At 42.0% G+C, this 25,978-nt stretch overlaps 1 protein-coding gene across 6 annotated transcripts in view; it reads right to left on the reverse strand.

The window, feature by feature from the left end:
• Positions 1 to 25,978, reverse strand: part of GRID1 (glutamate ionotropic receptor delta type subunit 1) — a 696,635-nt gene that overhangs the window by 117,418 nt on the left and 553,239 nt on the right. For 5 of the 6 annotated variants that reach the window (XM_083439933.1, XM_083439935.1, XM_083439937.1 and 2 more), the window contains exons 6-8: positions 20,636 to 20,809; positions 7,549 to 7,710; positions 5,959 to 6,078 (exon numbers count right to left, since the gene is read on the reverse strand). In XM_083439933.1, coding sequence (XP_083296059.1) covers positions 5,959 to 6,078; positions 7,549 to 7,710; positions 20,636 to 20,809 — 456 coding nt within the window. The remainder of the gene's footprint in view (positions 1 to 5,958; positions 6,079 to 7,548; positions 7,711 to 20,635; positions 20,810 to 25,978) is intronic. The other variant, XM_083439934.1, reaches the window with a different exon arrangement.

The raw sequence follows: 25,978 nt of genomic DNA on the forward strand, positions 1-25,978 counted from the left end.
GTCCCCACTGTGGAAGGACATGTGGATCCAGAACTGGCCTCCACAGTCACTTACGAACTCTCTGTTAAAACTGTGTTTATGGAAGACAATCTTAACATATTGCTCCCACTCCCTTTTCCTGAAACTAAATAGCTCTATGAGCTGCCAGTTACATTCCTGCACCCAACCCCACCCGCTTCCTAAGCTAATATCAGCTTTGGAAGAGGATTGCAGATTTGGGAAAGGACACAGGAGGAAAGATTAAACACCTTAGTGCTTCTTTCCCAGCTGGGCTTCTAATTAGTTAAACAAAACCCATGGGAAATTCTAATACAAGATCCCCTGTGTAGCATCTTGAAAAATGTAACCCTGGGATTACACATCTTGGGAAGGAGCTTTGAGGCCTGCAACTGATTTTATACTGAAAATGAAGGCTTTCCCATAACCATTCACCGCTTTATTATGGCAGAACTTTTATGAGCATTTTCTAAAAAATTGTGGAGTTTATTTTGCAATCACACAGCCAAATTGGGAAACACTTTCTGTTATAAGTCTCCCCCCCCCCCATTTCATACCACCATCCCCCTTCTGGTATATCATGATTTTCATTTACGATCTCAGTAGATTTTCAACTATCTAGGGAGTGTCACAGTTCACAGAGCAGTAAAAGGAAGCACTTAATTATTGAAATAAGCTAATCTTGTTAGCATTGCCGTGGGAGGATCATATCTCCAAAGAATTCAATAACAAAAGAGATCTGCTAGTATGTACAAAGACTAGGTGGCGATAACTAGACCTCAGCGTCAAATCTAACACTTTGAACAGTATCAGTGTCTCCCTCAGCTGGCAGGCACAAGGTATGCTTGGAAGAAGTGGTGATTGTGTAATGGGACTCCCTGGCAGCACTTTGGGAAGATGGTTGGAAGTTTAACCCCTTGTCTCAATCAGTGTGGAGAGAGCCAGTGTGGTGTAGTGGTTAAGAGCGGTAGTCACGTAATCTGGGGAACAGGGTTCACGTCTCTGCTCCTCCACATGCAGCTGCTGGGTGACCTTGGGCCAGTCACACTTCTTTGAAGTCTCTCAGCCCCACTCACCTCACAGAGTGTTTGTTGTGGGGGAGGAAGGGAAAGGAGATTGTTAGCCGCTTTGAGACTCCTGAAGGGGAGTGAAAGGCAGGATATCAAATCCAAACTCTTCTTCTTCATCATCTCCAGAAAGTGGCCCTCTCATAATAACTCCCTTCTTATGCTTATCATAACTGAGCATGGAATGTGGTACATCTTTTGGAACCCTACACCACATGGTCATGATTAATATAATTTGGGTACCAGCAGAAAAATACAGATGCAAATCAGAACCAAAATACCTAACATGAACTGTCATCACTAAAGCATGCACACACACATACACACAGAGAGAGAGGGGGGGGGGAGGGAGGGGAGAGAGACTGCTATATCATCACCTTATTATGAACTACAAGCTCCTAGTTAAACACAACTGAAAAATGCAGAGGGATATTGAAGCCACTGGACCCATAGGTCAGTGACACAGCACATGCTTGATATGCAGAAAATGTCTCAGATTCAATCCCCGTCAGCACCAGTAAAAAGGGCTTCAAGTAGCAAATATCAGCTAACAAGGCCTCAATCATACCAGCTTCACCACACTTAAAATGAATGTTCATCCCCGGCAATCAAACTAGTATGATAGAGCTAGCATTGCTCAGAAGTACAAAAATACAAAACGTTATTCGGGGGGGAGGGGGGAATGCAAACTGAAACATGGCCAACCTTTAAAATTAGTTGCTTTCTAAATTTTTCAACGCAGCTCTCCGGTACAACAATGGAAATGCTATGTAGTAAGATATGTGTTGAGGGTGTATACATGAGTGAAAATAACATGCAGAAATGCATTAGATATGGGGAGATTGCTTTGCAGAAATGTGTGTATTAGGCAAAATTGTATACAAAAATGTGTATGCTAGAGGAAATGCTGGTGAATTGCACATACTCTGCTGGAAATTTGGAGAACTGAATTTAAGATTGGGGGGGGGACTGAAATTGGCAGATTCATGCATTTCTTTCTGAGTAAGTAGGAACTTGATGTTTTTAAAGCACTATATAATCCATTTGATCAGAGGTCACAGTAGGTCTTAAGAAAAAATATCCAGGCAAATACAGTGATAATAATGGCTCTACAGTGGTACCTCGGGTTAAGTACTTAATTCGTTCTGGAGGTCCGTTCTTAACCTGAAACTGTTCTTAACCTGAAGCACCACTTTAGCTAATGGGACCTCCTGCTGCTGCCGCGCTGCTGGAGCACGATTTCTGTTCTCATCTTGAAGCAAAGTTCTTAACCCGAGGTAATATTTCTGGGTTAGCGGAGTCTGTAACCTGAAGCGTACGTAACCTGAAGCGTATGTAACCCGAGGTACCACTGTATTGTATTATCTTCAAGTTTCTGAAAAGAATTATATCCAGTTTTACGTGGCATATGGCCCAAACATTATGTCTTGTTTTTAAAACCAGCTGCTTCACCAATGGCAAGATTTTGTTTAAAATAGTAACAGGAATGAAAAGCATCAAAAAGCAAGACTTCAACCACAACCAAGCGAAATCACAAACACTACCAGAAGTGATTTCTGCAATCTGCTTGGGAAAGTGCTAAGGGAAACAGTAAGGCTGATTCTAAGAAACAGATGATATTTAAAGAAAATGAAGCTTTTTTAAAAAAAAAAGTGTTTGAAATGACACAAATGAATATCCAATGATAAATGTTATCACTGGAAACAGAATGTTTCTTGTAAAATACGGCATGTGTGTGAGATGGCAGTTTTGCCTCCGTTCTGAATACCTTGAGAAACAACTGATAAGGCTTGCTTGAAAAATGAAAAGAAAGCACAATGTTGTGAATCGAAACTAGTAGAAATGTGTACAACGGAGCTGCATCATACACACATTTAATTTATATAAATTCAACTATACGCATTTGGCTGCAGCTCCCACAAAAGTGTCAAGGAACCCTTTTGCTTCCCTTGTTCCTACTTCCCTCTTATAGGATCCCATTGGGGTGGACTTTGGTCTTTCAGATTTCAATGGTACCCTGTGTTAGACCAAAATTTGGTGCCCCCCCCACCTCTTGCCTTCCATTCTGCTGAATTCACTACATCATACATGTGACACCCTGCAGTGCCCCCTAGGCCTGGCACTCAGGGCGGTGGAACCAGTCGCCCTGCCCTCTGATCTCATTTGCCAGTTGAAGGATCCATTCCAGCCTCTTCATTCTGCCTCAACGGGACCTGCTTGACGTTGCCTCTATCTGCCTACCTTCTTCCTCCTACTTTTTTTTTTTTTTAATCCTTTCCTGGATTCTTCCCCCTTTTGGAAGGTTCGTTCTGCTGGTCACTTGCCTGTGGAGAGGCAGCAAAGAGATGGAGAAGGAGAACCCAAGGTTCTTGAACTATACTCAGAGTAGAGAGTGGATTTCATGCTCTTTATTCAGCTCATAGTGGTGATAAGGAATGGAAGTTCCCCCAGAATGTCTGCTTTATATACATTATGTACACAATGGGCCCCACGTAATTGGCTAATTCCGGGATTCTCCTGTAGGCCAATCAGGTAGCGGATTCCCTTCTACCTGGAGCTGGATTGGGTGGCTCCTGTGGACCAATCAGACTGCTGCATTCTGGATCCTATTGTTCTAGGACCAATCAGACTGCTGCATTCTGAATACTATTATTCTAGGACCAATCAGACTGCTGCATTTTGGATCCTATTCAACTCAGTACATAACAGTTCTCCTTGCCCCATGACAGCTAGCTAGTAGCCAACATGTACCAGAGCTCCAGCAGCCAGAGGAGAAGGCAGGAAAGCCCTTCTCTCCCTTCATCGATCCATGCAGTTCCTGTTCACTGGCCCCAAGAAGGCACAGGGACTGAGGGGGGCACTGTCACCATGTAGCAGTGCCCCCAGCCAGATGAGGAAGAGTGAGTGAACTGGAAGACTACCCTGAGCCCAAAGTTCAAGAGTGCACTTTGGGGGCAATTGAAGATAATTTTGACTATACATGATTTTCAGCTTACCTGCTGACTTTAGAACCTAACCAAGACGTATTATAAAGCATTGTTCTCAACTGGTTGGTTGGAACCTACAAGTGGATTGTGTCCTGCCTAATTTGAGTCGCACCTGAATAGTAATAGTAATTTATTATTTGTACCCCAGCCACTCTGGACAGCTTCCAACAAATATTAAAAATACATTAGAATGTCACACATTAAAAACTTCCCTGAAGAGGGCTGCCTTCAGATGTCTTCTAAAAGTCTGGTAGCTGTTTATCTCTTTGACCTCTGATGGGAGGGCGTTCCGCAGAGTGGGCACCACTACCGAGAAGGCCCTCTGCCTGGTTCCCTGTAGCTTAGCTTCTCTCAGTGAGGGAACCGCCAGAAGGCCCTCAGCGCTGGACCTCAGTGTCCGGGCAGAATGATGGGGGTAGAGACACTTCTTCAGGTATACTGGCCCGAGGCCATTTAGGGCTTTAAAGGTCAACACCAACACAGCACATAGCCATTTTATTTTCCTTTACTGGGGCTGGGTGGAAGAGCAGATGGAGATATAGGCACTTTGGAGAATAAAGGGGTGGGAACAACAATCGCAGTGAAAATAAAGAGAACCATGAAAATTTTCAGTGAAAAAAAGGCATTTGGCTTTGCCTCAATTCACCCTTAAACTTTACTTGAATTCAGGACCTTAATTTATCTTCCTCTCCTCCCCTCCCATCAGTCTCCCAGCTCCTCCTCCTCACAACGTCCTCATTCAAAAACCCATCGGCACAAGTTCAATTAACTGCTGAGTCTTTTGTTTTCTGGCACGGCCTTTCTTGAGATACACTTCCTTACACGACAACTAAACCACAGACTCCATCCTCTCACACCTTTCCCACTAATTAATGATTAATTCATTTTGCTTTCACGTAGCAGGTTTTCATTTCAGGAGCTTCAGATCCCAGAAGGCACCAATTTCCCCCCAACAGCAGGAGCCTAATTCTGTATGGTTTTCTCAAAACCAAAATGTGACAAGGCAGACAGCTACATACACAATGAAAAAGTTGCACTCAGGTTCCAAGCAGATTGACAAATCATTCTATTGCTTGAATCTCTATCAGGCTTCACCTACTTATGCATTTCCTTCTAAGACCCCAAACTACATGTTACACTGTGGATATATTCAATGACAGATGGTTGCATCTCTGTTCCAGAGGACCCTTGGGAACAGACAGTTTTACAGGGTAGAAGAGAGGTCTAGAGTGTGAACTCCTTTGCCTACCTGTGATTTCTCCCTGAAACATCCCAAATTGCTATATTTCAAAGAAATTTTTGCCCTGGTCAAGGTGGTTCTTTTTTAAAAAGGCAACAGACAGAGGCTAATGTTAAACAGCTGAAATGCAAGAGCCCCACTCTAATTGTATTTGATTTTTAAGAAAATGTAAGCTGCCTTGGGGAACAGAAATAAAATAAATTTATTTCCTCTTCTACATAGTCATATCTTTCTTTCAGTATAACACTCTGTCTCTGCATTGAAAGATTTTACAGGGACTAGAAATAAAATATCACATTTTGTTTCCCAAGTAGGACAGGTCTTAGTTATACCAATTATACTATAATTCACCTGGAAATACCTACAAGTAGAGCTTAACATTTTCACAATTATGCTCACTGTCTCATTGTTGGAATATTTTAAGGAATATAGCACATTTGAGAACAATTTTCTGGACTGCATCCTGACAGCCTAAAATGGTTATCTCTCATGGCTTAGGTGTGTGAGAAATTAGAAAATATTATTTCCACAGTTAACGACTTTAGTGCTGTGAGCAAGATCAGTTCCACCAGTTGTTCTAAAACGGTAGCATTATCCCTAGGGAATTAGAATGTAACTCTCCTTCAGTGTGAACAGAAAAGCAGAAAAAAAGAGAAAACATTGTTACCCTCCGCACATCTTTCCCGAATGTTTCACTGTAGCTGGTTCCAAGGATTTCAAACTGGACGTAGGGGTTGGCACCATCTTCTCTGAACTCCATAACACCCGTGAGACCAGTGATGTGACCCTAAGGAAACAAGGCCATTAGTTTTAGGACATTTACTATATAAATCACAAAAGTAGTGTAATGAAACTGAAAGTAGCATCATGTATCAGAAGCACCACAAATGCCCACAATAGTTTACAAACACAAAAACCCATTTTCTAAAAATAGAACCCATTTTCTAAAATAGAATCCATTTTTAAAATAAATAGATTTTTATGTAAATTGTACATTGTATGATCTTAATCTACATCAATGAAAAATAATAATCTTTTTTTTAAAGGAACCCATTCTGTAAAGAAACTAGAGAATGTTGGCAAGGACCATTTAATACTCCTAAGCACCTGTGGGAGATTTAACACACACTAGAACTGCCAAAAGAGCAGAAAATATTTTATTTGGATCTAAAACAGAATTCTGAGGGCCTTGTGCAGATATAAGCCATACTTGGCATGTCTGGATAATGTTGGGGACTGACCACAACCTAGAACACAAAACCTCAGTTCTCATTCTTCATGCCCAGAGCTGCAAGAATGGCATGACTATTCAAAGCTAGGATGCTAAATTCAAGCAGGGCACAGCAGGCTGCCTCCAACTGGGGTTATTACCCTACACTTGTCTCCCCAGTTTCCCCTTCTCCAAAGAAGGATAACTTATCTCAGCTAAGTAGAAGGGGGTAGAGGGCTCCAATCATGAAAAGAGACACCTGGCTGCTAAATCCCATAATCCCCAGCAGCAAATGACACTCCGAGGTCATTTGCAATCAGTGAGAAGGCTTATGGCAGCAGCCAACACTACACAATGTGACATTTTCTCCCAGACATCATGGGGCACAGGCCCTTCTCATGCCACGTAAGGGCCTTCGCCACTTGTTATTTCCTCCTCCTTCCACAAGGCTTTTGTTTTGTTGTTTCATTTTATATTGGGAAAGAAGGGGACTGGTGGGTGGGGCAGGGCAGAGGTGACACAAAGCCCAGATAGGTCTATGTCGGCATTCACAAAACCTCTTGCAAATTCTTCCCTTCATCTGCCTTGACCGTTGTCTCAGAAGAGCGAGGAACATTCTCAGGGATGACTCACACCCTGGCCAGCACTTTTTTAATCTCCTGCTCTTGTGCAGGAGATATAGAAGCATGAAAAGCCGCACTAACAAGTTAGAGAACAGTTTCTACCCATGGGCCGTGAGGCTGCTGAATGGAAGACAGAAATATTGCAGCTGATGTTCGGGGCTGGTGGTCGTACGACAGCACACAGAGTGTAACAAGGAGTGAGAGATTGTGAGGGGGAGGGGGGCTCGTTTAATCTCACTGTAAGCAAGTGGTACAGTGACAATAAAGTATTTCTATTCTATTCTCCCTGAATCCTGGCCAATGTGTTCCCCAGCTCATCCTCCGTTTTCCTCCTGATCCTGCCATGCCAAAGCAACGTGAATTCCTTGGTAAGGAAGCTTGCCTGCTCAGTCTGCCCGCTGGGTTTCCATTTTCCTATTCTTACCTTCTTAATCGTTTCCAGCATGGAGCGGCCTCCGTTCCAAGGCTTGGTTGATTTCCTCATGCAGTTCAGGCTTGCCATGCTGTGCCACTTCCTGTCCTCCAGCTTTCTGTGGAAGGCGTTGGCCAACATGAGCACACTGTCATAGAGATAGAGGTTGGAGACCTGAAAACAGGGACAAAAGAAAAACGTACATATAGATATGAGGAAATTGTCAAAGAATCCCCAGTATGTTTAAGGGTATGGTGGGGTAGGCAAAACCAAGCATGGAACTGATTCATATTTAAAGCAATAGCAAGCCCATCATGTAAATAATTGTTGATGACCTATTTTGCTATGGTTTCACAAATGACAGCAAGATACAGAAGGAATCAGCACTCTAGAGAGCACATGCATTATATGTAGAAATTCTAGGTTTTACTAGAATAAAACCTTTGAAATTAATGGACCTAACTTAGTCAGGTTCTTTACTTTCAATGGGTTGACTCTGAGTAAGACTCTTGAGTAAGTCAACTGAGATTACCATCCTCTGAGTTCAATACCTGGCATCTCTCCATAGCCAGAATCCCATATCTCTGTATTTTCTTCCCCAGATGAATTCAATGCAAAATGTTCATTCTTGACCAGGTTAGGCTGCTGACACAGCCCACATAAATCTACAAATCGGATCCTCCTTTTCAAGCATCTGCGTTGCGCATGGGCCAGGGCACCCCCCCCACACACACCCAGGGGGAGGGAAGGGGGATGATCCCGAGCCCACAGTGGCCCCGCGCTTGCGCTACTGGCCTGTTGGCCAATTAGAGAGTGGTGGCATAATTGTGGGGGCCTTTAAAAGGCAGTGGTGCATTGTCAGGGCTTCATCTGGGTTCATGCCGCTGAACACCCACCCACCCGCCCTAGTTTTAAGTGTACGCCCTGGCCTTGCTCTAGACACCGGTTGGCTGACTGTTTTGGAACAGGGGCCAGGTAGGATTTTTCCCCCCCATTTGGCAGATTGGCACTGGCCATTTGGTTTTCGCCTACCTCTTAGCAATTGTCACAACTTTGTAAGGTTAAGCGGTTAGACATTAGCTTAGTGAGATGTGGGGGAGGGGAGGTGTGGCCATCACCTGCCCCTCCAGGTACAAGGGTATTTCATTAGAGAAATTCGTGGGTCTGGATCTCATCCAAAGTCCACTTGAGGGGCTAGGGCCATGCCAGGCCCCAACGGGAACCCCGGGGTGAGCTTCATCAACAGAGCTCCCTCTGTTGGTGGTTTACCCTTTCAGACTTTCTGCAAGGCGGGCAGGAGTCAGTTATAGTTATTGCCAATGCCTAAGCCAATACCACTCGCATTTCTGTAATCAGTAAAGTCGTGGCCTAAATTTTGCCCATTAACCTTTAAACTAAAATTCTGTGTCAATGTGTTTTTATTATTCCTGGGGGTGTACACCTGGGCCTTGAAGCACAAGTCTCTCTCTCTCTTTTTAACCTTAGTCACTCTCCAAGCAAGCTGATATCTGAGTTTGCCTCTAACACCTTGAAAGCATGTCTAAAAATTACAAAGACAAAACTGACGGCAGATTAAATAGGATTATTTTAAGAGCTCTGAATTGTGACTTGGCCTTACAGGCGCATTTTTGCATCCATGCCCAAAATATTGCAAGGGCAGGAAACTCTGATTGCCCTACACTATTGATGCTATTGCACCAATATCACTAAATCTGAGAAGGTAGCTCTAGGAGACTCAAATCAGAGTGCCAATGGAGCTGCAAAAATAGCCAAAGTTTAACCTCAGGGGATTTGAGTCTGCAGCTCATTATTCTACCCAACTCCAGTTTTTGTCTCCTCATACCACATTTCAAAAGCCAACGTTCAAGCAAGTATTTGTCATTTAGTTGGACTCCCCGTTCTCCTTTTATACTGAGCTTCTCATCGGGGTTCTGTAGCTCACTTAAAAGCAGGCTTTACGCATAGAAGGTGAAACTATACCATTTTGTTTAATGTACCGAAAGTGAGAGACCAGATTCCTTCTGCTCCCTGATGAATTCCATTTCACACCCACACTTCATATTAGTAATTCACTGTAGAGTTGAGTTTTAGTAGCCAGCGTGAAATGCACTACACATACTCTCAGGTTTGAACTGTTCTATTATAGCTCTGGAGAGAGGGAAGTCACAGCATCTTTTTCCAAGAATACACTTTCTCTTTCTCTCTATAGAAAGCTCTAGGACTGACTTCATGTTCTATCTGTCACAGTTCCTGCATTGCTATATTCCCCATCCCTGGGTATTTACCAGACAATTCCTTTTGAGGTCTATATAACATGTGGTGCCTTTTCAAATAGTCCTCATTTTGAAGACTGTTCATTCTGAACATCTTCTATTTTGAAATATATATATATATATATATATATATATATATATATATATATCCTTGCCCAAAAAAACTGCTGTTTGAGGATGCAGAAAGCTTGCCTATTTCCCATTTCCCTCACTGTTTGCAGCAGGGATGGGAAATCTGTGGCTCACAAGATGTTGGGGGACAACAGTTTCCACAGTCGCTGACCATTGGTCCTGACAGTTGAGGGTCATAGGGGTTGGAGTCCAACAACACCCAGAGGCCCACAGGTTCCCCATGCCTGGTTTATGGTATTTAGTATGTGCGCTCTCACTCTAGGTTTTTTGTTCCTTGTTAATGTGCACGTTCTCTTTAAGGCAGAATCCACTTCTCTCTCATATGCCTGAAGGACAAGTATTTTCATATGTTTATATGGGCAGGTAGTATGGAGGGGGCAGATGTTAGTGGAAAATAGAACATTCCAGAGGTCCAAATGGTGACAAGAAGTGACGGGCAGGGAATCCAAAAATCAAACAGTAGAAACTGCGGGTGCCTTTGACGTCACTATTGGCAGTGCATAGGGTTGCAACTATATTACAAAAACACAAGAAGCACAGCTGTAAGCAGCTGCTTATAGGTAGGAAACCTAAGCAGAAAATTGGGGACCGAATAAATTTCAGATTGAGAAAATGAGCAAAAAGCACAGGGTAGGAAAAATAGTATACACTATTTCCCATCACATTTCAGACCACTCTGATCCTTTGTCAGGGAAATCTACAATTTAAAAATATTTACAATTACAGAACTGAGTATTTTAAGCTTAATAACCAATCAGTAAAAATCATGACAGCCTTAAAACAAGAATTGTTCAAAAAAAAGTTTAGAAAATATACATGAATTCAAAGTAGAGATACACATCACTCAAACTCTGCATCTTCCACCAGCAACTTACTAAAATCACTCCACACGGAAAGGCCCCTTCAAACTTTGCAGTTCGCTGCACAGAAGGAAAACAACACCACCACAAATGTGTTTCCAGATCAGGGTCAAACTAATTTCCCCCAGTTCCCTCCCATGCTTTAGATACAGCAAGAACCTTTCCAGCTACCTTTCCTCCTTTAAAAATGACATTCAGAATTCCACATTGCTGTCACTTCAAATCGCTTTCAGGGGCCCCATCCGTTACGGACTCATAGAAGTGAACACGTTTCCCTCACACAACTCTCTTCTGGTGTCAGAGAAGATATTTACAGCATCACACTTTTGCTGCCAAAAATGGAAATGCTGTGAAGGAGGAAAGGGGGGAAGCTTGCTCACATTTGTTACCTCAAGCACCACCACAAATCTCAATTTGCTGCAAACACCCACTGCACATGGAGGTGCACGATAACAAGGAATTCATGTAAATTCCTGAACCGCCATGCAAGCCCTGCCCAGGTGGTCTCAAGACATGAGAAAAGAGGAAACTGAAGAATTATCTCGGGAGCAGTGTGCCTCGATTGGTAGAAAAGGAGTGCTAAGGAGAAAATAAAAACAAGGTCACCACTTTTGATTTGGGTTTACTGAGTTGTGCAGCACTGCTGATTCTTCCTCGTTACACACTTGGGAGAAGGAATACTTTATTTTATTCAGACAATTTGTTTCCTGCCCCACATCTGGAGATCTATGAGCAGGTAAAAATAACATTTCGCAAAACCAAACACAATACACTAAAAATGCAAGAGTAGAAACAGCCGTTAAAACCACCTCAAGTGAAAGCTTAGAAATCTGAGCAGAAAGGCAGGTTTTAACCTGGTGCCTAAAAGTGCCTGAAATATAGGTTGATTTCAAGGGGGAGGAAGTTCCAAAGTCAGGATGCCGCAATGGAGAAGCCCCTTTGCTACTTTCAATACATTTCTAAATATGCACATAAGAACAGCAAGACAACCATCTCCACTGCAAGACCCAGGTACCTTTTACTAGACACATACAAAAGTACTTCTTATTACTTTTGCATAATACATCCTGAAAGAATTGGTGATATTGTCCATCTTCATTATAATCCATGTTCTTTGAGAGTCTTTTCAGGAGCTCTGGTGGTGTAACATGTTCAGCAAGCAATGTCAGAATGAAGACCTAGTATTCATGGAAGGAACCCTCCAATGTAGCTCCTCACCATGCCAGCATCACCTTGCTTGGAAACTTGGTCAACATTGCCACAAGAAGCTCCTTTCATATGTCAAACTGCAGCTAGAAAATGAAATGCAGGAACTCACCATGAATCCATCCCTTGTTTTCATATAATGGCAATGGTGCCCACCTGAGAGGTCCCAGAACTAAGTGAGTTCTGGCTGAAAAAATAGCCCTGAGAAAAGAGATTTGTTAGAACAGCCCCCATACAGTGAAGGTTACATGCAAAGGGCCTTCACTGATGCATTAAGGCTGCAATCCTATACTTCCTTGCCTGGGAATACACCCCGCTGAACACCGGGATTTCCTTCAGAATATACTTGTATAATCTTGCACTATGGGATGATTCGCACATTAATGAATAATCCCAGATCAAACACTTCAGAGAAGTTTGGGTATCATCCAGTGTGGCCTAAAATTGATGCTCGTCACTGGAGCCACTTCACACATTAAGCTCCGAGTCAGAAAGTGCTGAGGAAGGAAGGGAAATCAAATCAAAATCAAGTGTATGTGTGTAGGTCAACCCCATACAGGGTCCATTCCAAACTAGGTTAAAAGGGGACTTGGAAATCCAGGAGCAAATTACTGGTATGGTGAACTGTCAACCTCACCCGGCAGTCAGGAACAAAGAGGATATAATGGTGAAAAGGGGGGAACCTGCCTGCAACTTGGAACGTTCTACTGCTGAGCAAGTTCAATAGATCAGGAACAATTTCTTTCTTTCTTTTATTGGAAGTTACTCTTTCAAACTTTCTCTTCCTTTAATCAAAAAGAAACATCTTTCAGGAGAATAAGGCAGCTCAGCAGAAGAATGACCCAGTATCATACCTATGGCAGGTTCAGAAAGGTTAGGTATCGAGTTAGACAAGAGGACAATGGGGAGAGCACAAACTAGGAAAGCAAGCCCGTTGCCAGATGCCATTGCTTGAATAATGCGTTCTCAGGCTGAGTATCCCAAGACTTTCAGTTGCCAAGCACACTCCATGAGTGGACACAACTGTCATCTGTCAAGACTGTAGCAGATGGAGGTAACTGAAACACATGCCACTCATCCAGAGGCAGAATTTTCTGGAGAGTCTTAGAGCCATGTGTATTCACATGGTAAGGTATTACAAAATTCAACTATATACTTAAAGCTCAAAGAGACAGTCGAGCCAAAACAGAACTCATCCTGCCTCATCTGTACGAAGTTTGTGGGGAAGGTTATATGATGCTGGATGCTTATTGACCATTCATTCTGATTTGTTTGTGGGGAAGTTAGATGACATCCTATCAAGGAGTTGCTACCCCATACTTTTGATCCTGCGAAAAAGTCAATTTCTTTTGGAAGCAGTTTTGCACACAAATGCTTGTAAAGCGAGCTTTAAAATGACCTAGGAAATGAGAAAGCTTTAGGCAAAAATTTGGTCCAGTGTTTCAAACCAATATATATGAGCATCAACCTTCCTTACTTCAGCTATTCCCCTTCCAAGTTGTTCTTTTCTTCTTAGACTCCTCCCTTCTGGTCTTACCCTTTACTGTTCATTCTCCTGGACCAGTCCCTCCCAACTCTTTCCATTTTCTAAGCTGTGTTCTAGAAAAATCACAAAATTGGAGAGATTGATGGCACAGCAGGCTTTGGAAGCTAGCAGTAGCAGAGAAGTTTCCCCATCAGGTTTTTGTGACCAAAGGGCTAGAAAAAGCAGAAACAGATTTGTTGTGTCAAATGGCTTTCTTTCTTATCCTACATAAAAATAAAATAACGAGGCCCCCTCTACCCTCAAAAGTATGTTACAGTTTGGAATAATTAAAAATCGTCCAAGTCAGAAATAGATGAAGTTTGTGGTTGACATACTTATGGGATCAGCATTTGCAGACTGAAAAGCGTCTTCTTTTGTTGTATTTGAAACAAAAGAAAAATGATGTACTGTTTGCACTCTGTATTTTGTATTGTAAGGTTTCTTCATAAAGGGGGGGGGGACCCAAAAGAAAAAAAGGTAGAGCAAAAACAAAAGAGCCATTCAAATAGATTCAGTCCATCTCATATGACAGTAAGGTTTCTCTTTTTTTTAATACAGCTATTTTCTGCTACTTTGTCCATTCTAGTTTTTAAAAGACTCAAGTGACAAGACTTACAGTCATTTCTTTCAGCAACTCTTTCACTATTTAATGGATCACCCTGTCAGGGAATTTTCACCAATACTCAGTTTTCATTTCTTTTTTCTTCATTTTGCTCTTTTACACACAGTTATAACTCCCTGAACAATTTCTCTCTGTCTCCGTTGTTCATATCTTTCAAGTAACAAGTGTCCTTCAGTTACTTGCATAAACCCCCCCACACACAGAATCAACATCCTTCTGAGAGTAACAAAAGATTTCTAGTAATCGCAGGACACAAATTCAATCTCAACCGTGTCCCTTAGGCAAAAAAAACCCAACAACCCCTGATTGACAAAAATGACTTGGCTTCTGTTTCTGAGAGCAGATTGACAGTCACTGGGTTATTCACACAAATTTCATTCCTGTTCTTTTCCTGTTATCATGCCATATCAAACCACATTTCTCCTTCCCATATTTCCAAAGCACTTTGAAAGGCACATCCACATGGCTGGACCAGCGGTAGAGATTCATGCTCCAGCACCGGGGGCGGAGAGCAGGTGGAGGCAGGGCATGTGTCCTGGAGGCGTGGCACACTGCCCACAGGGGTAGGGTGTGTGCCCTGGGGGTGAGGCGCCCAGTGTGGGCAGGGGGGCAGCTGCGATGGCACCCTGGGGATCGCGCTGCTGGGGGCGGTGCACTCCCCCCGCACTCCTCTTCCTCTGCCAGTGGGCTGGACCTCATAGATGATGCTGTCATTGAAAAAAGGTCAGGCCATTTAGCCAACCTATGTGAATTCTCTTTAAATAAGTTAGTGGAGTGGCAAGAAGCTATTCTATAGGGAAGCAGCTTCTACACTGTTCCAGTAAAGAATGACAGAGAGAGAGAGAGAGAGAGAGAGAGAACACATAAAAGGTACAGTGGTACATTGGTTCTCGAACATAATCCTCTCTGGAAGTCCGTTTGACTTCCAAAATGTTCAAAAACCAAGGCGTGGCTTCCAATTGGCTGCAGGAGCTTCCTGCACTCAAGCAGAAGCAGCATTAGATGTTCAGCTTCTGAAAAACGTACAAAAACTGAAAGACTTACTTCTGGGTTTTCGGCATTCAGAAGCCGATTCGTTCATCAACAAAGCCGTTTGAGAACCAAGGTTCCACTGTACTAACATACATTCCAAAGACCCCAGAATTATCTCGAGAATCAATCCATAGACTATTGACTTTGATGAAAGGTTCTCAGAGGGGCTGTACATAGAGCAATATTACTTCTAATGTTAACTAAGATCTAACATGGTGGAAGTAGGAGAAATATATTCTTTCCCTATTCCTTAAGAGACATTTAGAATGGACTACAGCAGTCAAGATCAAACTAACAGACTGCTCTTATAAACATCAGGAACTGCTTGGGCAGGCAGTAGCCATAGTAGTGACTGATACAGATATGACCCACATTGAAACATCAGTCCTTCCAAATCCCTGCATAGTGCAATTTTGCAATGCTGAAGTCAAGGAGAAGAGAAGAGCATAGGCAAAAGGCTGTGCTGGCGCTTTTGAAAAGGGCAGCAATTACTGTCCGGTATCAAGTATTTCATTCTTCAGTAACGTTGAAAGAATGGTGGCATTTCAATTCCAGGCAGTCTTAAAGGAAAGTAATTACTTAGATCCATTGCAATCTGGTTTCTGGCCTGGCTATTGGATGGAAACAGCCTTGATCACCCTGGTGGATGACTACACCAGGGAACGGATGGGTTGAATGTAACCCTGTTTGTTCTTCTCAGCCTCTTGGCAGCTTTCAGTACCATTGACCATGGTTTCCTCCTGGATCATCTTATTGGATTGCCACCATTTTTAATTGGCTCTGGGCCTTTCTGAAAAGACAAACCCAATCAGTGGTGCTGGGAGACTTCTGTTCCACCTTTGGTCTATGGGGTACTGCACCTCAAGCTTGTTAATATCTACTGTACGTCAAGAATGTTTTGTTGTTGTTGTTGGCTCTGCAGACTGAAGTTCAAAATAACCTTACATCTACAACAAACCTGTAAAGTAGGTCATATTACAGCTCAGGGTGAATAAGGTCTGAAGCTATTGGTTTATGTAAGAGCACTCAATGAACATTAAAAGAGCCTGCCCATCTAGTCCAGCAAACTGTTCCCAAAGTGACAAATCAGAAGTCTATGACTTCATGGCTAAGATTATGTTTGAACTAAGAACTTGTAACTCAGCTCGTAGCATGTGTGTTTAACTACTTCAATCCCCCACGGTACTATAAATGCTTTTTATTTTTGGGGTTTAGACGGAGTAACGTCAGCTGCCTCAGATCCTTTCTTCCCATATTTTAAATATAAAAACTCAAAAGAACATACTGAGTTTAGGTAAATCAGTTCCTGCAAGCACACACAAAATGTGAATAGAAATAACCTTTTTTAAAAAAAAACAACAACCCAGAAGCACAGAGCTGTGAAATTATTTTTCAGTAATAACAGAAACCCTACACCTTAGCTGGTAAATATATTATTTCAGGGGTAATGGATGATCTGCATCACACAGCACAACTAATAATAGAGCAGGAGTCATTTTGAAAATCTGTGCTCACAACAGTATATTACCCTTATTCTGTCTAGGACAACTTACTCAACATTCTAGCAGTGCAACACTGTGTGTTTCTTCTTGCCTCCAGGTCACATCACTGGTGACGTCCAATGATGGCAAGACGTCTGAACTTATAGGTCAATTATCCCATTAAGATGAAATTAGTCTCCATTGTGGGAAGCAATGTTAACGTGACACATATTTCCAGTTCAAATGTGCAAGAGATACTGCAATTGACTCCCAGGTTCAGGATAAACAGTTGAGGGCCCTCAGCCAGAAAGTGTTGGTTAGTGTTTAATAGCTCATATATAGTATGTTGTTCAATAGAGTGAAGAATGGGACAACCATTTTCCTAGCATGCAGTGCATATTCGGAAATTGAGTAACAGACTTGCTCTAGACTTAGCTAGTTGCCTCCCCCTAGAGGAACAGGCACACAGTCTGAGACTGCTCCTAGAGTCGTCACTCAGAGTTCAAGTAGTTTCAGTGGTTCATGGTGGTTATTGCTGGCCCACTGGCTACAACTGTTCCTGGAGAAAGAGAGTCTGGCCACAGCAGTCCATGCTCCATATAAGCTCCCAGTTAGACTACTGCAATACACTCTGCTTGGGGCTGCCCTTGACAATGACATGCAAATAGTGCAAAAGGTGGAAGTGAGTTTGCAGTTCAACACCAATCCTAAAGGAACTGAACTGGCTGCCAATATGCTTCCTCCCCACTTGCACAGTGTTTGTCATAATGTTTAGAACCCTGAATGCATTGAGAGCATGATACTTAAGAGAGCACCTCTCACTACATATTCCTGCCTTAAAGTTAAGATCTGGTGAGGTGGGAGAGGGCTCTCCTCCACACCAAATTAAAACCTGGCTTTTTACTCAGGCATTTGGCCTATGGTGAGAATAGCTTAGAATTTGACTTGCTTGTGATGTTTGCTGGTGCTCAGCATTTAAGATTTTATGCTGAACATGACTATTATTGGTTACGCTTCATGTTTTTTGGTTTGATTGCTGTATCTTGCCCTGAGATCAACTGGTATTTACTTATTGATACCTGTACACAGAATAAAATCAAAATATAAAACCACAAAATACATAATCAAAATAAAAACAACAACCCAATAGCTCCCCCCCAAAAAAAAACCCACTTAAAAAAAAACCCTGATATAGCTTGGATTAGAGGTATGTTAATAAATTAATACAGTGCGGAAATATAATTGTCTACCCTGAGGTGTGCCACTGCCCCAGTGAAAGACCTTGACAGATTTTGAATCTGGGTGGAAAAAATGCACATAAAGGCAAGCTTTGTCTTGACAGAAGACTCTTCTCCTAACTCGTGTGCACTTGCTTAAATGTCAGAAGAGAACCCACGCGCATATAATTGTAGGTTCTCTTTAGGCATTTAAACCAATGCATGCTGCTGCTGCCCCACACACGTTGTTGCAGCCAGATCAAAGGTCTGCAAAGCAAAGCCAATCTGGATCCCGAGGCTTAAAGTTTAACAGGGGTGAGAAGGTCAGCAGGGCAGAAATGTGTAGCGTAAAGAAGAGCAATAGGGTAAAATGATCAAAGTGAGAGCACATCCCAGAAACATCTGCAACTCATAGAAAAGTGCCACTCGAACATAAGCCACTGTGTGGCAGGTTGTGCCATGGCAGGGTCTCTGTGTGTGATGTAGCAGGGCTTCAACCACGATTCAGAATGTAGTAACATGCCTCCCAGACTAATTCTCTGCATACATTTACTGTCAAGACCTTCCATCAAAATCCTCCCACTTGAGAGATTTGGAACAAACAAAACCTAAATTTATTTAAACATTTGGCTTCATGGCTCCAAATGAGGGCCAGAAGACAATGCTGGCAAGAGATCTGATGGAATAAGGTAGGCACTGCACAGTCAAAGCACACACAATTTAGGAGCGATGTGCTCCACTGTCTGAGTTTTATGGACAGTTTTACTAGGCTTGTCAGACAGAGCTTTTACAAGGTTTGTCACCAATAAAGAAAACCTCTGGGTGCTGTTCACGAGGACATTCAGAACCAAGTAGCTCCGGCAGAATTTTAGCTAATTCTATCAGATTAAAGTTAATATGCTGTGACCTAAACATTTTTTCTTTATTGGCTTATATTCTAAGTAGTTGCATTTATTTGCCCCAATAAATACTACCCTAAGAAGATGGCAGAAATCTGCTTGCTTACTATAGCAAAACAGAGCCAGCAACAGCTAGTAAGAAAGGGGGCCAGGTATTATTTATTACTATATATTAACTTGATTTGATGACTACTGGACATTTCAAAAGGAAACAAGACACCGAAACACTCTTTCCAATCTGGCAGAGAAAGCAGTAAATGTTTTACCATTAACATTCTAAGCAACATCTGAGGTCTTGGGTGGGGGGAGCAGTTAATATAATCATCACTCCTGTTCTACTGCTTCAGTTGCAACTGGAAGAGGAAGACTGAGCAGGTGCAGAATCTCCAACGGCCCAAGAGGAGGTGCTTTGGCTCCAGCAATGAGGTGGGGTGGGGAAGTAACTTAAGAGCCCCACTGGGCCACACCAAAAAGCTTTTCTAGCCCAGAATCCGTGGTGGTCAACCTGGTGTGTATAGGAAGCCCACCAACAGGAGACTGGGACAATAGTACAGTGGTACCTCAGGTTACAGACGCTTCAGGTTACAGACTTTGCTAACCCAGAAATAGTACCTCGGGTTAAGAACTTTGCTTCAGGATGAGAACAGAAATCACGCGGCGGCAGCGCAGCGGCAGCAGGAGGCCACATTAGCTAAAGTGGTGCTTCAGGTTAAGAACGGACCTCCAGAACAAATTAAGTTCTTGCATTAGTGTTCCTCAGCTACTAGCACTTGGAAGCAAATTGCCTCTGATCTTGGAGGCAGCATATAGTCATCATGACCACTAGCCACTCGTAGCTATTAAAGCTGTTCAAGTCGACAGACATCACTACATCAGATGTGCACATACCCAAAGCTTAACATCCTCTTCAGAGGCCCTGTTCTGGATGTCCCCTCCAACTAAAGTGAGGTGAACAATTACCAAGGAGGATGGCCTTGGGAAAATCATCTTTCCAGCATGTAATTATCTCTTGGAACTAGATATTTTTAAGCAAGTCCAATGAAGAATGCCATGTTCATTTTTCCTTTTCAAAAAGACTGCAATTGACTTGGTGGCCTAATACCTGACATTTTCCTGAGTCTAGTGGACTATTGATGTAGCATCTTCCTATGACTTCCTTACAATCAATGAAAAGCCCTATTCTCTTTCCTTTCCCCACAATTTGAGCTTCCTGCTTGCTTCTAGGTATGGGATAATGTATAAACATGAATCCAATGTACCTGTGAGGACATTTTGAATATAATTCTCACAGTCCTGGCTATGACAGTTTGTTTAGTCTTATTTGATTTTTAAAGGATATTGGGTCAGAAATTCTGAATGAGCTTAGGAGTGCTTAGCTCTTTCTAGGGTTGTAGCGGTTATCTATATTCACACAACCAAACCACACGAGAATATTCTCAAGCGTCAAAAATTGTAAATTTCCACACACGCCAAGGAATGCAAAAACCAGGTAAGTCATTTCAGCACAGCTCTTGTCAAAATTTCCATGTTCAACTTCCCTAGTTAATACATTTGTGCCTATGAAATTGCTTAATACATGGCAATAGAACATAACATACTTTTTACATAAAGTAGCCTCCCAAGAGGATTTGACAGGAGTCAGTGCAATGGGCTGCCAATAAAATTAGATCTAAAGCATTTGGAAACTAGGGGAAGGAGATAATTGGGTTGGCCAACAACCATTTACATCCTGTATGTGGAACACACTGAGACCTTAGTCCTTCCATTTGCATTTCTCCTGTTCTATTACTCCCGTGAAACTTTCCTAGTAAAGTCACAGGTCATGACCTCCTCCCAGGGATATGCTACTGACCTGAAGCATTTGAAGATAACCTTCTTGTGGGTCACAGAGGAGCGAAGATATCCGGTGGTTGTTCCTCATGCATCGCTGATTGTTCTCTCTTGACAGAGGGAAGATCTGCCGTATGACGGTCATCCTCCCGAGAGCACTGTGCACCAGTTCCAAAATTTCATTGTCGCTGATTTCCTGTGAGGAAAGAAATGAATTCATTAGAATCTACTCCCATGATAAATTGTACTTTGAATGAATCTTTTATTTATTGAAGTCCAGCACCTATATATTTCTGAGAACATTTAAAAAAAAAAAGCATAAAATAACTGAGATAGAGAGAACTCGGTGCTCTTACCTAGTGAAAACTTGGCCAATCTCTGCCCTCATCCACACAGGACATTCTGTGCCTAGAAAGCATGGCTCCAAGCAACTTTTTGCTTGCCCCATCCTTTCTAGGCATGGGTCTGAGTGCCTTTGCCTTTGCCCCACTGCGTTTCCCTGGGAAGGCTGCTCTTTAGTGCTAAATCGGAACAAACTGCAATCTGCAGAAAACCCAATTGTGTTAAGCCATCAATTTCAGCTCTAAACCATCAATTTCCCCCCGGGAAAGTGGCAGGGTGAACACAAGTGTGGATAAATTTGTTCAGTGTCTGGATGAGGAAATACTTATTAATAGCGTCAAATATTTTTCTCAGGCTTCACAAGGGAATAGTGAAGTCTAAGTGTAATAAGGAAATAGGTAGAATAATTAAAATGGAAGAAAATTATGCTTCTAAGGCTTTTTTCTTCTTCATTCAGACTTATCACGTGAAGACAGTTGTGGTTGTTTTGTTGTGGTGGTTGTTAATTTCATTTATGACTCACTTCCCATGGGGCATCCTAAAGCAACGTACAATATAATCCCACCATTTGTCACAAACTGAAACTTCAATTTAAAACATTTGTTGGATTGCTGTATATTTTCTCATAATAGCTATAGCAAAACTATCAACAGAATAAACAGGCACTTTTTAATCAAAGGAGCTTGCACTTATGGCATGCATGCCCTAAAATATAAGACAATTAAATCAACCATAAAAACCACCACTCGTTACACAGAGCCTAACAAGTGGCCAGAAATATAGATGTTCCTGGGGAATAATCAGGATCCTCACTAAATGGCATTCTTACGTCATGTATTAATGTACGAGTAAATAACCACAGCTTATTAAATTTACGAGATAAGTATAATCTGAACCTATTCTTTGTAGTATTTTCTATCCTGTGCCATAATATGATGATGAGGAGGATGGAGGATAGATTTCAGACCAAGGTATTAATGGAAAACCATCCGAAGGTTACTAGCTAAATATCAGCACATGGTTTTTTCTTGGAACTAAAGAAAATAAATCCAGGAAGATTCCCCCCCCCCCCCTTCTAAATGACAGGTGCCATAGGATATTGTCAGAGCATCCATGCTTTTTGAGAATATTCCATCTGATTAAAGTGGCTATTTTGGAAGGGATAGGAAAACACATTTGACATGAGTCACCTTGTTTTGTCCTGCCCTCCACTTGTGCTTGTGGCACAACAGTGTCGCTTACTTTATGCAACTTAATCTGTATAGGGAGCGAGATTCTTGGTGCCCGGAATAACATTACTCAAGATTTTTTTTCTGGGGTTTCAGGCAAGAGTGTCTCTCTCTTGCATCAGCCCTTCTTCTTTTAAAGTCAATTACATCCAATCAAGATCATACCGATGAACACAAGCTATATCAAACCCAACGGTACATGCAAAGCATTGCTTTTTGGTCTGATCAGGCATAGCTGTACTTAATAGTCTCATTATTTGCTTACTCTTGTGGCCAGGGGAAACGCCTCGGTGGCCAACGTATTATGAGTAGCTGACATAATTCTCACAATTTACGACCGACAGCACATGATGATTCAAAAGCTACCAATTTCCCATACAGAGTATTTATTTAAATAGTTAACGGGGGGCGGGGGAGGATGCATAAGAAACTATTTCCACGTTTGGTTATATAGTGGTACCTCGGGTTACAGACGCTTCAGGTTATAGACTCCGCTAACCCAGAAATAGTACCTCGGGTTAAGAACTTTGATTCAGGATGAGAACAGAAATCGTGCTCCGGCAGCACGGCAGCAGCGGGAGGCCCCATTAGCTAAAGTGGTGCTTCAGGTTAAGAACAGTTTCAGGTAAGGACGGACCTCCAGAATGAATTAAGTACTTAACCCAAGGTAGCATTGTACAGGCAACTCCCAGTTTAAGTGGGGGTTACATTCCAAGGCACCACACATTTAAGTGAAATTGTGTATATTTGAGACACCGCTGGAAAAGCCTGCAAACACCCCGTTCCACCCCCTACCCCTCTTGTGACGTTTTCTGGTCACTTTCAGGGTTCAGCATGATGCACGTGTGCATGTTGCACACATATTGAACACACGTAAATGGGGGTTGCCTGTATTAACAATGGGAAGTGTTTGAGCTTCAGTGTTGTTCTTAAAACTCAGGGGTGTGGGGAAGAGATTGAGACAAACAGACAGAACCACATCTAAGTAGCTCACACATCTAAAAATATGCTAGATGTGGGAGACAGAATGTAGTCTATAAGAACTTCTGCTTTTGTTGTTGTTGTCAAAAAATTTAGTGATTTTACATTTTCAAAACAAATTTCCAATATCAATACCAAACATTCATTTTTCAGTTCCGCCCTCCCTGTTGACTTCCCTCAGCTTCCATTTCTGGTTTATTGCATCAAATGATACATTCTGCTGTTCGTATATAATACTATGTTATCACATTGTTATATTTCTTGTTTTGTGTAAATAAAGTCGTAAATGTTTATTTAAATCCTGCCAACGAGTCCATTTTTTTTGTTTCTGCAAATACATTGTAAAAGGTTCCCATTCTTTTTCAAAGTCCCTATTGTCCTTTTCTCACAGTTTGTCTGTTAACCCCACATTCCCCTTCTAAGGCATAGATGAGATGTAGTGATCTTAGTGCAATAACCTATGGTCTGGGAATGAAAGGGGCAGCACCTATGTCAGTGGAAGCTACCGGTACTTTTTGCTTTCCTTGTTAGATTCTGTAAGAGGCAGCATCCCACAGGCAGCTAATGCTTTTTGGAAGCCTCTGAGGAAAAACGTTCTACCACCACCACCATTTTAGCCCCCAAAACTACATACTGAATATTTAATCTTCCTGAACATTCAGGAAGTTAAATCCAAAGATTATTTTAAAGCATCTCAGGCTCCCAGTACTCAATCCATTTGTGTATTTATTTATTTGCAGACAAAGAACATCAATTATTGTGTTTGCAATACCTAGCTATTTTGCTCAGGGGAAATATTTAAATCTGCTTTAGCTGCATTCAGTTATCATAACACAAATTGCAAAATGAGACAATTATGTTTCACATTAAAAACTCCTATTTTCCTAGAGGTAATGAAGGAAAATTATAAATTTTAATGACATTAATAATTTACCAAACCAAAAAGAGTTCCACGAAAAAAAAATGTCCCTGAGAAAAATCTGAAGATTAAACTTTAATAGGCATGAGGATCATGAGTTTGATGAAAAATCTGTAGACTTATATGCAGTATTTACAGCAGGGCTGGTGCTTTAAAAACGTGAAATGGATTTCCCTTACTTGTATATTTTGGTTTATAGGAGAGCAGCAATGTGGAGTCATGGTTGGTGCAGTTCTTGGTATGCAGACAAGCAGGGCTTTTTTCTGGGAGGATGCAGGGGTACACATACCCCTAAACATTTTGTGAATCTAAATTTGGCCTGGGAGATTACAAAGGGTCACAAAATAATAATGGATGTACCATGCTATATTAGAAGCAAAAAAACTTGTTTTGATGAATTGGAAGAGCCGCAAAAAGATTCCATTGAGCACATGGATTGATAATATGGACAGATTAGCTACATACAAATGAATTGCATGTCAACGCAAATTAAGAATGGATAAATATGAAGAAATCTGGAAGGAATATTTAAGCGATAAGGCAGATAGTGTTGGGAAGTAGGGAGAGAGAGAGAGGTGGGAAAATATTGTTTAAAAGGTGCAGTCATAGGTATATCAGTGTATTCAAATCTGAATTGTCAAATTGTGTTATTAGTGTTATTATGGTTTTTGTTGTATGTGTCTTTTGCGGTTGTTATTTGTATTGAAAAAAATGATTAAATACTTTTTTTACAAAAAAATAAATCTAAGTTTGGCCTCATTGAGGGGCAGTGCTTCAATATGAGTAGGAAAATGAGAGTACCCCTAAACATTTTTTTAGGACAAACAAGCATGGGACTTCACTCAATGACTCATGGAGGAAACAAAGCAGTAGCACCAGCAATGGGAGGGAACAAACAAATTGACAGTTCCAGCTGGAGTTCCTGGCACTGTGGTCTGGGCATTTTGCTTGGCCTGCTCAAACATAAGCATGATGTTACACAACCTCAACAAAGCCATTATTCTGAGCTGCCACCTGCTTACTTAGTCCCCTGCCCCTTTGTATCCATGGGAGGGGCTGGATCCAAGGGGAGGAGGAATGATCCTGTTGCCACTGTGTCATTAGCTGGATTCCCTCCTTCACTGGGCCCACCCGTGGCTTCCACAGCATCCCACTCTTACTGTATCCTCTAACTACTCAGAAAAAAAACTGCCTTGAGTTGGCCCTGCAATACTTCTATGGGGCTCAGGAAGCTAAAAAATGGTACATCTGTTCTCCAAGATTATTAGGAAATGATATTAATTGTTGCCTCTTACTGTCTTGAGCCCAAGGAGTACAAACAGCCAGTAGTTTGGTTCTTTATTGCCAAAGTATGAACTTACAATGGCTAGGCAGCTGCCACCCTTCCCCAGGCTTGTGCCCCGGGCCAGACTGTTGGAGAAACAGGGGACCATACCTACATGCCAGCTTAAGTGCTCTAGTCTGATGGCACAAGTACAAGCAACCTGCAACTTCCCTAGATTGAAGTTGTTGGTGTGCCTGGCTCTTTAAACCACCCCCCCTTCCACCAGATCCTAGGGAGCAGTGGGAAAGGGGACAGGGTGGGTTTTGCCAGCGCTCTCTCTTCAGGCATCTCCTGTCCTTCCTCCACCATCTTACTACTCAGACCCTTCCTCATCCTCCAGCTATGGCTCCTGTCTTATGGGAGGAACAAAACATAATAATAATAATAATAATAATAATAATAATAATATATTATTTATACCCCACCCATCTGGCTGGGCCTCCCCAGCCACTCTGGGTGGCCTCCAACAAAACATTAAAATACAGTAATGCATCAAACTTTAACAGCTTCCTTAAACAGGGCTGCCTTCAGATGTCTTCTAAAAGTCTGGTAGTTGTTTTTCTCTTTGAC

Source organism: Podarcis tiliguerta, assembly GCF_965153285.1.
Source record: "Podarcis tiliguerta genome assembly, chromosome: 5".
Taxonomy (NCBI): Eukaryota; Metazoa; Chordata; class Lepidosauria; order Squamata; family Lacertidae; genus Podarcis; species Podarcis tiliguerta.